Source organism: Nothoprocta perdicaria, unplaced genomic scaffold (genome assembly GCF_003342845.1).
Source record: "Nothoprocta perdicaria isolate Ctin4 unplaced genomic scaffold, notPer1 scaffold_44, whole genome shotgun sequence".
Classification (NCBI taxonomy): domain Eukaryota; kingdom Metazoa; phylum Chordata; class Aves; order Tinamiformes; family Tinamidae; genus Nothoprocta; species Nothoprocta perdicaria.
The window spans coordinates 4,232,239-4,247,524 of record NW_020455688.1 but is presented as its reverse complement, the minus strand read 5'-3'; the positions used below and the strand labels follow the sequence as shown (position 1 = coordinate 4,247,524).

The 15,286-nt window shown below is 38.1% G+C and overlaps 1 protein-coding gene across 5 annotated transcripts in view; it reads left to right on the top strand.

Annotated features, from left to right (window-relative positions):
• MAGI2 (membrane associated guanylate kinase, WW and PDZ domain containing 2) overlaps positions 1-15,286 on the top strand; it is a 674,980-nt gene that overhangs the window by 396,435 nt on the left and 263,259 nt on the right. For all 5 annotated transcript variants that reach the window (XM_026046375.1, XM_026046373.1, XM_026046374.1 and 2 more), the window contains exon 3: positions 3,675-3,794. In XM_026046375.1, coding sequence (XP_025902160.1) covers positions 3,675-3,794 — 120 coding nt within the window. The remainder of the gene's footprint in view (positions 1-3,674; positions 3,795-15,286) is intronic.

The following is a 15,286-nucleotide window of genomic DNA, read 5'->3' as shown; positions in this document are numbered from 1 at the left end:
CTATTGGGAACAATAGCTCTGCAATAATCTAAAAGAAATGAAAGAGAAAAAATGTCCATGACCCACAAGATCACTGCACATAAAACGAATCTCAGTGTTCAAATCTTGAAAGGCATTTAAAAATCTTCATTAATTGCCACTAAATATTAACATATTATCACTTGGATACTAATGTAGTGATACAGAAGGATATAAAGGAAACAAACAGCAACTCACTTTGACCGGAGTTAAGGAGTAAAACAGGCTACAGCTATTGTTTATTCCATGAGGGAATTTTGTTAATCATTTGAAGATTTCAGGTCCTCCAGGCTGAGGGAATGAGAACAGGTGCAGGAAGGAAATGAGACTCAGGAAGGATTTTCCAAAGGCTACAAGGTTCTGGTGCAGATGGACACTGCTGTACCTGGSGAAATGGGCAACCTGCAGACAGAGTTTGCTCTTAATTCCGGTTTTCTAGGGTAAGTGGTTGACAGCTTATAGAATACAACCTTGGGTGTACTTAGGGGTTGCTACCTTAAAAAGTACRAATGTATAGCGTATGGAGGTTTATACTGTGTATAGAGCTTGTGGAGCAGACTACTTAAAGGTTTTATGAAAAGAGGGTGGAACATTTTGTTTTATCCATCTAAGTGATACTACTGCCTTCTGGYGTTGTAGGGTAGTCATATCTGGGATATGTAGAACTGACAGGAAATTGTTCAGAAAATCTATTCTTCCTTAAAAATGTTAATCTGCAAAATGTTTCAGTTTCCATTCAAGTTGCATCAGAAAGGATTCCTCATTGCCATACTGAGATTTCTAGCGAAACCATGGGTCAAGAAAAGTGAAAAAAGACATACGGTAGAATCACCACTAGCTAYTGAGTCATGTAGGAAAAGAGATGGGAAATTGAGACTCAGGGAGGCTGAATTAGTTTAGTTAATTAGCTGTAGTACGTGAATGATTCTTAAGTTAGGTTTTGTTATTTCTGCTTTGCCACAAAAAATCTCTTGTTTTCATCTTGAAGCAGGAGACTATCAGAAATAGCTGAATATCTCAATGAATGTGACAGTGTTAGAGAACAAGATAATATTTACATTGCCAGCASTAAGCATAGAGGATCCCAGGACTACTTTATACATGAGGACAGGTGATATACAAGTTGAAAGGAGAACACACATGCTGGAGTTAACTCTGAGTGTTAAGGATTCAGAATGAGTTAAGGATTCAGAATGAGAATTCTACATTTGAAATATGCATTTCATTTGAATGGAAAGCATGGAAACCAAATTCATCAATTCACAATGCAAGGCATATTGGAACATACATGCACCGTATTTTAAAGAACATGATAAAGTCACACCCAAGAGAGCAGAAAGGTCTGGTCTTTAGCCTTCAAATTGAGACAGAGATCAAGAGTTTAAAAGTTATTCCATTACAATTTTCTGAAATAACAGAGAGATTTTGATGTRAAAGTGGAAGTTAAATATAGGCAAGTAGACCAAAGGTGGTGACCGAAGTAGGAACTTCTGAAACATTTTGTAGGCATGCTCACTGAGTACTTGAGTATTTTAAGATGAACTCCAAGGTATTAATATCTTATATTTAATAGAGTAACAGGTTTGGAGGGACCTCAGGATGTGATCTGCCCCAACTTTCCACTCAAAGCATGGCTAAGCCCCACATTTTATTTTGCTTGTATTTATGTCTGATCTCCTAAATAACTGGTAATTGCTAATCCCAAYTGGCCCTGACAAAAAAGAAAAAAGACCTGAAGAATCAGTAAGTTACAGGTACTACTCATATAATATGGTAACTTCTCCCCCAAATTCTCTCTAGAAACAACATAGCCCTCATGTTCCAAAGCTTGTTTATCCTTTGTATTTTATGAGGGCAGGTACAGTCCCTGCCAATAGACTTTGGGAGTGAAAAATTCCTCAGAGAGAGAAATCAGAAATTCCTCAGGAGAGAGCATGTAGATGAAATATCTGATGCCTGTGCTGTTAATAGAGCTTCTGGGAGCTCAGGGAGCTTGGCAGAATTCCTGTGCTTCTGGTATCACAAAGAGTTTGATGTCTTTGAGGATGCAGCTGTACCCCCAGTGGTTGTATTTTCCATGGGGAGTAAATTCAACCTAGTTAGGGACATTCTAAATGCCTGTTTTGGAAATAGAATCATATCCTTCCTGAAACGCAATAGTAATTGTCCTAAAAAAGTCACCAGTGTAAATATGAAATGCCCAGAAATCAGTTGCCAAATAGGCAGAGTTTTACTTTTAAATGTTGCAATGAAATGAAAGTGAAAACAAAAWCATACCAATAAAGGAATATATCTTATAGATTTATTCAGATATATTCAGATGTATTCCAGATGTATCCAGATGGTGGAATCCCCAACCAGAGTTGTGGGATGGAGATTCACTATGACGCCTTTCACTGTCATTGAGAGAAATTGGCTCTTCTAACGTGCCCTCTATGTCACAAAAGTCTCCACTGGGTCAAGGTCAAGAGAAGGATTCCCTGTGAGATTCAGAAACCCACATTTTGGGACTTGATTCAGTTGCCTAAATACAGGAATCTAGTACTACTTGAAAAGCCTTAGGAATCTAGTACTACTTGAATGCCCCTAAAGTGTGGGCAGAAGTGTGGATCTCCCCTTTGTGCTTTGTCACATCTGCTAGTATTATGATGGCTTCTGAGTTATTGAAGGTACCTCAGGTAGGTACCTACTAGACATTGATGTATGGCCAAGAGAATCGAGCTCRTGGTTAGTCCGCTGCATAATTGTGAAACCAAACCCAGGAAGTGTGATGTAATCAATACAGTAGTGATCAGGATTGATTAAGATGTTTCAAACACTCTGAAGCTGAGAAGAACCTAAAAACTTGGTCTTTTGTTTCCAAATAAAGTTTTGAGATGTATTTCATGCTTTCAGTCAAAGTAGCTAAACTCAATAAATTTGGCCACCCAAGGAGCTTCGGTCAAATTTAGATGTTTTTGGGTTAACATCTGGCCTTCTAGCAAAGGTGAAGTTACTTCTTGATGTGTTTGAAATACGGTGTGTTGGTATTTGTGGAATTTTGTCATCCAGAGATGACAATAGAGGGAATGACTAAATTTTAGCACCTTTGCAGTCTGACAGCATGGCTAGCAGATCTGAATCACTCACTCACTTAGGTCTAACCATTTGTCCTGGTGTATAAGGCCACTCTAGGCACTGAAATGAGCTGTATAAATAAAACCTTTACAAATTCCACTACAGATTTATTATTCTATKTAATAAATAAGCCTCTAAAAAAACGTGGAGCAGAATATTTGCAGACAAAACTTTGCACAGAGAGACAGAAAATATACATCTAAGAATCATGTTATATATGAATGTCTTGTCTTAGTGAGGGTCACAGAATGAAAGAATAGCAATATGAAGCATTCCCGTAGTTAGGCTACATAATCTGAGTCCAGATAACATCTAGTCCATCCTTTTAAAGGTGTCTGATATACCTCAGCTTCAACAGATGTAGCTATATGCTTTTGAAAAACATCCTCAGAAGGAGGATATGCCAGATGATATGTTGTATACATTTTTTCTTTACTCTGTGAATTTTCCAAAACTTTYCAGAAGATTGGAATTTCTGTATGGAATGGACCTCTGCGTTTATTTCTCGTGCTTGACTCTGTCTTTCTCTTTATTAACAGGCACCACAAGGCCACATAAGGAGGGAGAAGTCCCTGGTGTGGACTATATTTTCATCACAGTTGAAGATTTTATGGAATTGGAGAAAAGTGGTGCTCTCTTAGAAAGTGGAACATATGAAGGTAAGCACTCTTTTATTGCTAAGTGTACTTTCTTTTTTAAAATTAAATTTATAGAATTGCTTTCAGACATCCYATTGCACTGGACCAGGCTGCCCAGAGAGGTTGTGGAGTCTCTTCTGGAGATCTTCAAAACCCACTTGGATGCAGCCCTGTGCCACGTGCTCTAGGTGACCCTGCATGTGCAGGGGATCAGACTAGATGATCTCTAGAGGTTCCTTCCAACCTTAATGATTCTGTGATTCTAAATGTGTCATTGCTACTGTTATCAGGAATTTGTGAACAGCCAGATGGCAATGATGAAAATATTGTTGTATTTAAAAGCTAAATGCAGATGGGCTCATTGTAATTTTAGTGTATTAGAATGGCTAAGAGAAACAGAATAGTATATTGCAATTATAGGAAAGAAACAGTAGTTCCTTATGCCAAATACTTGAGAAAGTTTCCACAAAATTTCAGCAAATAACTGCATTTCTAGCATAGGATAAAGCAAAGTCTACAACAGAAATCAATTGTAAAGCTGATGCTTTTCTTCTGAATGTGGGGTACACAATGCTTCTGCACATGCCAATGTATATCAGAGATTGAAACTGCACTATGTAAGTAAAACAGGAAGGTTTTGTGTTATCAGGTCTTAAGGGTTTTATAAAATTATTCATTAATTTTGTAATATAACAAAGAGCTTTATAAAATTATTCATTAATTTTGTAATATAACAAAGGAATAGGGACTGTCCTAGACTGTATTAGAAAATGTGTGTTTGTGGGGCAAGGAGCAATCACTCTAGTGCAGAATAGGAGAAGAGAACTACCTGCTCATTCCTCTGATTTCAAACATTTTCCTGAACACAGCTATCCTGGAAGCTGAACTGCTATGAACTGAAGGGCAGTAACACAGCATGGCATTGAAATATAATCAGAACCTGTGCTACACTTTTTTAAGCCACATTCTTCTTAGAAATATACTAGTATTTAAGATAACTGAATAGTGTACGACTCCTTTTGTTGTTATCTCAGTCTCAAAAGCAAAATTGCAGGCAACACTCTTTATGTGAGAAAAGTGACCCATGCATGCATATAAGAATACCTGGGTGAATGGAGTTATTTATGGGAAATAGCCCTGTATTTTTATATTGTAGCAGAAAAAGCAATGAAGACCTTTTTGTCCTGACTTTCGCCCTATCAAGGAAAGCATCTGAAGATAAATAAGAAGCTATTTACATGGAAGAAAATCATTAGCCATGTTATAAATAGCAGGAAAGTAGGTAATGCTTTCTCACCTAATCAGCACAAAGTACCCATTGGAAAATAAATATTTTTTTCTGAAGAGTTGTATCAATATAGACATGGTAACAAAAAAAGATTTCCATTAGAAAAACTTAATAACAGGAAAATATATCTTCTTTTCCTTTCCTCCTTTTTCCCCATGGTCTGACACCTAGTGGAAAAAGTTAGATAAACATTAATACAAGGTCAGTATCACATCGTTACATTTATCAGACAGTCAATGAATATTAAGCTTTTATTGAAAAAAAAAACCTTTTTGTTAAGTATTTGAAAGAGCTTGAGTATAGCACGAGTCTCTCATTGTTTGACCATGTAATTTCATTTGCTTGTCGCGAGTTTGTAGAGATTGAGCTGCTAGGTTAAATTAATCCACAGTGCTGTTATGCCCCTTGGGGGATACTGAGATGTGCCTTTTAATACCAGCGACCAGACCTGAGTGGACAGCAAGGTGAAATGTTGTTTGGGGAAGGCTGCATAACTCCGTAAGCCTTCTTAGAGCCTACCTGAAGAAAGGGCCAAAGTCATAACTGCACAGTCTACATCACATCTTCCTCTGATCATAGATGACAAGTTCACTGAAGTCAAAATGTCTTAAACCAAAGGCAAATTGAAATAAACTCAACACACCAGTTTCTGCACAGAACCTGTCTTTGATGCCCTAGCTTCCCAGTCATCAGATCTACATTCTGAGAAATAGTAGATATTATCTACTTATATATTATGGAAGATAATGCATAGTGTTTGAGAAAACATACTTGATTTATGGATACTGTATGTCCTGTTCCCATATGGAGACCTCACATGTATTGTCTCTCCTTGTCAGCAAAGGTCATTAGGATTCTTGAGAAAAATGAATCTACTTTTTAATGATTCCCAGGGTTAATAGATTGGCTTGCACATTTTTTCCCTTGAAAAGATCATTCTGTATTTAGTTGTATTTCTGTAGTCTGGTTGAGTTGGTCCAATCTGAATTTCTAGTGTGTATATATCAATTCATCTCTAAAAGGAAAATGATTTTTAAAAAAGGGACTTCTCACTAACCMGAGGTAAAAAGACATACTCTGTGTAGATAAGTGGTTGCTGCATCTTTTGTACCTCTATTGTGATAAAGCAGAATGAAAGAATAAATTTTAGAAGCCTTGTTTCTGCTTCCACTGAACTTAATGGTCCAAGTCACATTGACTTTGGTGAAATTGTTTCCAAGTTCTGAATTTGTAATAAAGTTCTTGTGAATTCTACCCATGCCTTCGTAGTCGGGATAGAAGGTGTTTGCTAGGTGTACCTCAAATCATTTATTTAGAGGTCTCTTTATAGCAGCTCAGTCATATATTGAGGATCTAACTTTCRTTTTTCTGTAGTAAGAAATAACGATTTGACTCCAAATGATGATTTGGAAATAAGATATATTTCTGACGTAGACATGAGATAAAATAATCACACTTTTGTAACAGAGGAAGAAGTATTTTTGTGCAGAATTAAAGCCACTCATCTCTTAAACAGAGATGCAGCAAAATAATCCAAGTTTTTGGAGTTCTGGAATGAAATCCCATATGGCCAGATATATAGATGAATACTTTGTCATAGTATGACAAATACTATGTCAATAAAATACCAGAAAACCTGTATGTGACTTTGTTCACAGTTCACTGGCTTCATAGACCATTCCCATCTCCTCATTAGATCAGCAAAACATTTTAGCATATCAATAGGCTGAAAATATACTTAAAATATATATCGAGTAAGAATACTAATGCTCATAAACAAAAATGTAACAGCTTCAAAACTTTTTATTCAAGAAAAAGATACGATAAGCACTTGATTGAAAATTATTCCCTGTAGGACATCACTAAGAAGCTTTACTAAGAGCTGAAGAACTCTGCTTGTTATGAGTAGAATTTCCTTTTAAATATAAAATATACAATAGCAGTATAAGAAATGACAGGAATTGTTCAATGTATAAATAGTTTATGAAAAGGTAATGTGTTGTTGATTTTGTAAGAACATAAATGTTGTTCAAATATAAAACAGCAAGAGGAATTTTATTGGTGTGGAATTCTAGGAAATCCAATGTTTATATCCGTAAGTGGTGTGGCAAAATTATGAAAATAAGTGAATTTAACCAGCACAGCARCATTTTTTTTTGGCCAGTTTTTTTTTACTTCTGATACCTACTTTTTTTTTAGGAAATCCTCATTATTTGCTAGTAATATAAGAATACTCCTTAACATTATCTTGAAAAGCAGTCTTTTAGTTATTGTAATATTAATGTTATGAAAAATCCACTTATCATTTGTTTGATTGTTTGGAATTATTCCATGTTATGTCTTAAGTCACTGGTTACAATTGAATTCTAGCTGAAGTTATGTAACAGCTTACACAATCATGGACTTTTCGTGGGCCCACGGAAGTCAGTGATAAAATTCCAGTGGACTTCAATGGAGACAGGATTTCATCCGTATTTTCTGCCTGCTTTAGTATTACATAGCAGAAGGCTGAATGTTAGCTGAAAGCTCCTTATTAATGCACAACTCTGAATAACTGCCTTAAAAAAACAGGTGAATACATTCCTTCATTAAAACCTAGATGTTCTGCATTTCTTGTGTCTTTAAGGAAACAAAACTTTATGTTGTAAGAACAGTTTTAAAGGGTTGGATTACTTGTTTTTAGTTGTCTTTTTTATTATTCAGCTCTCCTGAGAGAATGAATGTGGGCTGAAGCTGAGGTCTTGGGGTGGTTCCCTTCTCATGCACTGGCAAGTGCACGTGGAGGTGTTTAGAGCCCATTCATGAGAGGTGCAGAGGATCCTAAAAAACAATATCCTGCCAAGGAAACATTAACTTTTGTATCGGCCTTCACGCACTGCCACTCACAGCTGAGTTTAGCCTCTGGAAAGGAAAAATTCAGACTAGAACTTTCTGTTCAGCAAATGTCCATGCAGGGTATATTTAATTTTACCGTCCTGCAAATTTGAAATATGAGTTAAGGGCCCCTCCACAAAGGCGTCAAGTTTTCAACTTCTTCACTGGGGTGAAAAAGGTTTTATAGAGAGATGGTGTTTGATGCTAGTGACTTTGATTCCATGTAAAAAAGCTCTAAGGATTATCAAAATTTGCACCACTTCCTCTATACAGCAATCCCTCATGAGCAGAACATTCTGAGGACTCCACAAAAAAAGGATTAGGCAGGAGATGGAACAAAATAAAGATAATAAAATACCACCTTCCTAAGACCTAAACACAGTATTTAAATATTCTGTTTTAAAATGGGRAGCAAAGGGATCATAAGGGACCATAGGTGATGATAAAAATGTAAGTCTTTCAAAAGCCATATCTTTTAAGCGCAGAAATGGTTTCAAGGGCACGGAGAAATAGAATGAGACACTTTATAGTGAGGATCAGATTCCCAGGAAAGTGCTTCTCAGAGGGGTAGCTCCCATAGCAGCATGATGCCTACATCACATCCAGAGAGAGTGTAAATGCRTATATATCATCATTTTGGTCAAAATATAAGAGAATAAATCTTAAATACRGTCAATGACTTCATGGTCTGATTACGTACTGTGTCGGTGTGATTTTATGGGTTATCCCCCTTATYTTCAGGCAGACAAAGGAGTTGAATCTCATTCTCTTCATTAAATATGAAGTGCAAAGCACTGATGATTTTTTTTTCTAAAAAAATAGTGGGAAGTGTAGCCCTCAAAAATGTAAATGCACAGAAGCTCAAAAATGTAACGCCAGTGGGTATATCAGAATATATAAGGAATCCTGTCTGCTTTTGTTAGAGCATTTTTAGGCATTGAACATCACATTTACTTGTTTTTAAATGTTTATTTAAATATTCAATCATTTCTAAAGGAAACAGTAAGGAATCAAAATGCAATAAATATGATTTCATCTTTTTTGTAAGAAAAGCARAGGTGCTTTTTAAAATTATAGCATTGAAATGCTGAATTATAAAGGGTGAGTTTGCTAACAACTTCCGCAGTGCCTTTTTTAACTCTCTGAAACTTAGCAGTAGTGTGACAGGTTGTGTCTTTCCTCTGTGTGCTGAACTGGAGGCTGAATAAATGCTGATTGTTTCAATATCTGGCATTCATGTTGGGTGCTGTTTCTCTGTTAGGAATTCAGCCCTGAATTCTGTCTGTGCTGGCACTCACAAACAAGAGCATTGMTGGTGCCAAAATACCGACCTGCTTTGATGCTTTTTGACTCCTGTTGTTGAGGCTGTTGGGYAAGGATCCTTCTTAACACAGTGCTCATACCATAGTCCACTTCTGCCACTGGGGCTCTTCACCATTTTCTGGAGTTTTTGTAGTTCCCTCCCTAGAACTCAGAAACATGAAAATAGAAAAGTGAGACTGTTCTGGCTTTAAACAGATAGCATCCTAATGAAAAGGTGCAAGGGTTCCTGACTCCTGTGCATTCAGGAGTCAGGAACATTCAGGATTCCTGAACATTCAATTCATCTAATTTATTTATTTTGTTGGTATTCTGTGGCTACCAGGAGTTCAGAGTTGCGTTGAGTTCATCAGCTCAATAATCACCCACAGGTGGGTTCCCCAGGCACAGGACACTTCTTTGCTGCGTTGTGTTTCCAGGCTTCTGCAAGGTGGAGGGCAGGAGCRTGTGGCACAGAGCAGCTATGCTGTGAGTACATGAGCTCCATGTAAAGCCCTTCTGCTCAAATGGACCTACTGCAAAAAAAAATTGCTGTACTTTATATCAATATCTAGATCAGTACCAAAGAGTCTCAGCATCAAAGCAATCAAGAAGTGAGATAAACTGATTCATCTTTTTTTCTGAGCTGAGTTGAACGTGTCTCAACTCAGCTTGAGACCTGCCCCATTCCTTACAATTCTGTGCAGTCGCTAYCAGAAATGGGTTAACAAACCAAAGTGTCCAGACAAAAGTAGTGAAAATTAACAGGAGGGCTGCAGGGAATAAGTTTAGAGAGCTCATCAGATACAGCTTTGTAGGCTAATGATTGGGAAGCTTAGAGAATAGAAAATGTCTGAAACCCATGGATGAATAAAGATTGGTGAAAATTGGGCAAAGACGTACCCAGGGCTAATGTGATGTAGCTGGAAAAAAAACAGATGAACTATTGGGTTTAATATTGAGAACAGATTTTCATATAATAATGTGGACTACATGTTAGGCTAACCTCCAGAGGAGGAGACTGAAATCCCATCTTTTAGGAAGTTTTAAAATAGTTATTAGTAGAAATAACCCTGCACTAGTACAGGGATTAATTAAAGGTTGTACTAAAAACTTTGTCTACTTCAGTGTAGGTTTTACAAATGCTCTCCATGCAACATATTTTTTTTTCTGTTTTTATATTTATATAAAACAGACCACATTCAGTTAATATGGGCTTCAGTTATAACTGAACTTCAGCTGCAGTATATATTGCACTGTGCTAGTTTGAATGCAGACCGTGTTACAAAAGTAGTGATAAATGCCATACAACCTGAGTTTGAAAGCAAATAACTTCTATAGCACTGATAAGGCATATTTGTCTGTAAGCATTACAGAAGATGCTGAAGTTACAAATGATAATGATGTGTCATTGCTTCGGAGAATTGTTTACTTACAATGCTCAGTTACAGATCTCCAATTTTTAATATATTACCGGAAACACGCAATATTCATTATATCCGATATGTATGTATTTATCATGCTATTACATCCACCTGAAGTTTCTCTGGCTATTATATCCTCTTGGGCACTACACATTTGTAATTGCGATATTGCACATTATTCTGTTTCAGTTGAAGAAAGATCACACTGGCTCACACAGTGTTCGATGGATCTCGTAAATTTTAGTCCAAAATTATTTGGGAGGTTCTTCCTAACTTGCATTAAGAAACTTTCCATGGTCTCTCCATTTTGTCAATCTCAATTTTTCAAAACAATAAAGCAATTTTGTTTTCAGATGACAAGGTGTGCTTGACCTTCCAGAGTATTTTCTATCAGCATTTCCCTTTGAAGCAAAGGCTTTATTTTTTTCTATGAGCATGAGTTCACTGAGCCATAATTACAGCTACAGACTATGAACTGCAGTTCGCATTGCCTGCTCCACTAAATATCCAGCATCCTGAATGATGCCATAAATGCGAAAACTATCAAAATTCACCCATCAGAGATTACTGCAAAATTTATTATGCAATAGTTACCTGCAGCAATGGAGGGTGAAGCTATGCACACAAAAGAGCCTTTGCTCTGCTTCTGCACCAGTGTGGTGCTAATTTGGCTGCTAGAGGCTGTGTTAAAAACCCTTCTAGAGTGAAGGTGAAAGCCAGCCCCTGCTTTTTCCTCATTCACAGAAAAAGCCATTGCATCATAGAAAGCAATTAGGTTGCTCAAGCAACCAGGTAAACCTGCACTGCTTGTTCCTGATCACCTTAGTGCTGGAAGGTCTTTTCCAGGAGAACGTGCTCCATGGTGTCCTTTGGACGGAGGTGAGGCAGTATCCTGGATTCATCTTTTACTTTTTGATGATAGTTTTAACAATTACCTTCTCTAGTCTTTGCTCCCTTAATCACCGCTACTTTTCACATATACAGAATAATCAGTCCCACATCAACACCAAGCTGGCTTTATCAGCACCTTCACATGTACCATGTCTAGTCTCATGGAGTTGGATATGTCCAGCTGATCTTGCCATCCCAAAATGAATCCTCCTCTGCTATGGACAGTACCTCTCTCTGCCAGAATTTGCTACCAAACTGGGACCTGAAAGGCCTAGGAGCAGCAGCCGTTGCTAAAGCAATGAAGGCATTGGTACTTCTCCATGTAAATCACCTAACCAGTTGGGCACCAGGCCCACATTCTCTACAGTGCTCTTGTTGTTGATAATGCCGCTAYATAAACCCTTCCCTCTGCCCTTCATATTCTTCAGCAGTTTAAACTTGTGCTGCTTTTTAGCCTTCCTAAATTCTATCCTACATATCCAGGCAATGTTTCTGTATTCCCCTTGGTTGCCTGSTAGGTTCCTGCCTCCCCAACACACCTGTAGTCAGGAGTTTCCTGTGAGCTAAATGAGCCCCTACCRTCTTCTCTTGTTTGCACAAAATTCTGTAAAACAAAGGTCCGTCTTGCCTATACTGGGAAGGATTGGGGTTTATATTTGTTTATTTATTTATTTATTTATTATTATTATTTCAATTTTTTCATCAGAATTGCTTTGCAGCAAGACATTAAATTTCCTTGTTATGGCTCTTTGGGGGTCCAGAGTGGGTTGAGGTTGAGGGGTTTTTTTTTTTTTTTTTCACTTAATCTCGCTTTGATTATTGTGTTTAGTGGCAATTCATGCTAGGCCTTTGCTGAATCTCATGCAGCCCTGGTCATGACTGCTACAGTGGACTCCAAATATGTGAGAAAAAGTGCATCTTGCTGCCCACCAGCRCATTGCAAGGGTATGAGCTATTTCCTATCAGGATGATCTTGAAATAATGAAGGACACAGAGAGAAGCAGGTTGTACCAAGTGTGAAATAATGCAGTTTAAGTGTGGGAGGAGGGTCTGAATCTGTATGGCTAATTCAAAAGAAGTATTCAACTACACAAACCACTGGCTGATACGTTTTCTGTAATAGAGTCATGTTACTTCCCAAGTGAGCTAATTAAAACAAGATGAAAGACCAACTAAATCCAGGCAATAAAAGGAGAGTTTGTGTTTCGAAGTAATACAGTTTCTGATTAAAAAAAACACAACAACTGAAGATATTGCAAACAAACAAACAAAACCTTTCTGGTGTAGAGAAGCCAGAAGTACTGGGTTTACACTGATTTCAAATATAATTATTTCATCTTTGATCTTGTGTAAATCAAAGACTAAACAGGTYTTTATTTGGGCTGGTGAAGAGTTCCCATCATATTTCCGGCAAAATGAATGGAAATACAGTCAGAAGTCAAGGTCAAATAGGCTGGAATGAAATATWCTGGAAAATGAAATATAATGGTCTRGTTGTTGACCTACATTTAYGGTTGTTTTACATCAYACATATAGAAAAAGACTAGCCCAAGATGTAGCATCATCAGCTACAGAAGATGCTGCTGATGTAGAATGATCCCACAGACTGTGTCCTGTGCATGTGAATACTCTSCTCTAATAAGCAGAGAGGAAAGTTGTGGTGATTAAGGAAGGTTTAAAGGAAAGCACTAAGTTAACTCTCTTTCTTGTGGCTATTTTTACTAACGGGTTGTTGGGGAGCCCAAGGCATAGACCAGGAGCCACTGGCTGGGTGCCTCAGAAGCAGAGACCAAGATGGTCCTTTCCTTAGGGCAATTACCCTTTCAGGATGAGATAAAGGATAGTCRCTGAAAACAGTTTATAGGGGCAAAAAGGAAAAGGAAAAACTGAGACATGTGGGCGGTACCAAGCAGTGGGTCTTCATGAACCAGTGATGTAATTATTATCAGGATTGTCATGGAAAGACTTAAGAGAGGTGTGAAAGTGATTGATATTTTAATGAGATAGATATTACCAGGAATTCTTCCTGAGCACATTTAAGAAGCAATGGGAAATACAAATGTATTTCTCAATGGCTGCTACTAGCGAGAGTAAGAGAGCAGAAAGGAAATGGTGAGTCAATTGAGTGATAGCTGTGGGAAGGAGGAGCCAGTCAGGGAAGAAGTGAGGAAGGGAGAGAGATATTGGGATGAATAAGCCAAGGGTGGCAAGTAGAGAAGGCTGCTCAGAAAATAGATACAAACTGTGATGACTGAATCGCTCCTAGGAGTGGCAGGGTAGTGTCCTGCCATTGGAAGGAGGTGGAAGGCCACGTCACGGGATGGATCTGGGCGTTTAGCAGCAAGGGAGTGGAGTGCCTCCCAGCTGCTTGCTTGCCCGTTTGTCAAGACGTGCTCTGTTAGATTAACCATATGCATATGGAGAAATTGAACCATTTCATATCCTAATGCTTCACCAAGAGAGTTAGTTTCTACCCGAAAACTCTTTAAAATTCAGTTTCTGCTATGAAACACTATTGTGTCAGGATTTTTAATGCATCCTGTGAAAGAGAATTCAATTTGGTTTATAATAAGCCCCAAAGAAATATTCTGAAGAAAGCCAGTTTTCTTTCTCTTCCATTACAGTATGCTATATGAGCTACTTACTACCAAGATCTCATGGTATGGAATGTCCCATTAGCATTTTTCTGTGGTAAGATTCTGAGTGACTTCTATACAGATGCAATAAAGAGGACGCAATAATTTTCTCCTCCCTTGCACAGTATGAGCAGGGCCTGCACAGTCCCCATTCCCCATGATGCAGGTTGTGCTCCTGGGAGGCAGGTCCCAAACCACTGCTGTTAGGAGGAGATTTTCTCTGCTTGCAGATGGACTCAGACTTTGTCATAGGAGAATGTCAGGGAACCTGGATTCCAAATAAAGCAACACATGGGATACAGCAGAAAAAGTCTCCTTTATTAGTTAGACCTAACCCAAAGCTTCTGGCTTTGGTTACTTCACAATTTGAGTCCCCTAAGAAATATCTTCTAAGCCCTCTTGGTAGATTTTAGTTCCAAGTGGCTGTGTCCATAATGCCTAGCACACGTTTCATTGTCATATTCCCCCAGCCATGCTTGGATACCAGTTCACTCAGCACAGAAACTCCACAGCTAGAAGAATTAGAAATAAAATCTCCTGCAGGTTGCTAAAATTACTGTTATCTTTGAAAAACTGCTATTTGTCTGCCCAAGACAGAGTCAAACTCTGATAGATAAAAATTCAAGTTAAAACTCTGATGGATTCAGCTATAAAAAATACGTAAGAGGACAGATGGTATGAAGACATGTGCATGATTATATGCTCAGTGGTGAAATTTAAACAGTAGGAGAAAAGACACAAATCAAAATCATGGAAATGGAGGAATTCCCCCTACAGCACTATTTAGCAAATTCCCTTTTTACCGCACCTGGCAGTGTCCCTGCAGCATCAGCCTTTGCCACTCCGGGAGCCCCTGAGTTAAGGGACTACAGGCAATCCAGGGTGGCTTGTTCTGGCCAGTCCAAGAAACAAGGTGAAAAGAATAAAATTGGTTAATTAGAGAATGCCAAAGATSTTATGGCTTTGCCATCCATAGGAAGGATGGGGCTGGTGGCTTTTCCTTCCTGGGGGTTACAGTTCGGGGTAATTCCCTGTATAAAGCTCCAATGGCAACGCAGCGGGAGGTGCTCTGTGTCAGGAGGAGGTTAAGCTGATTTTGGC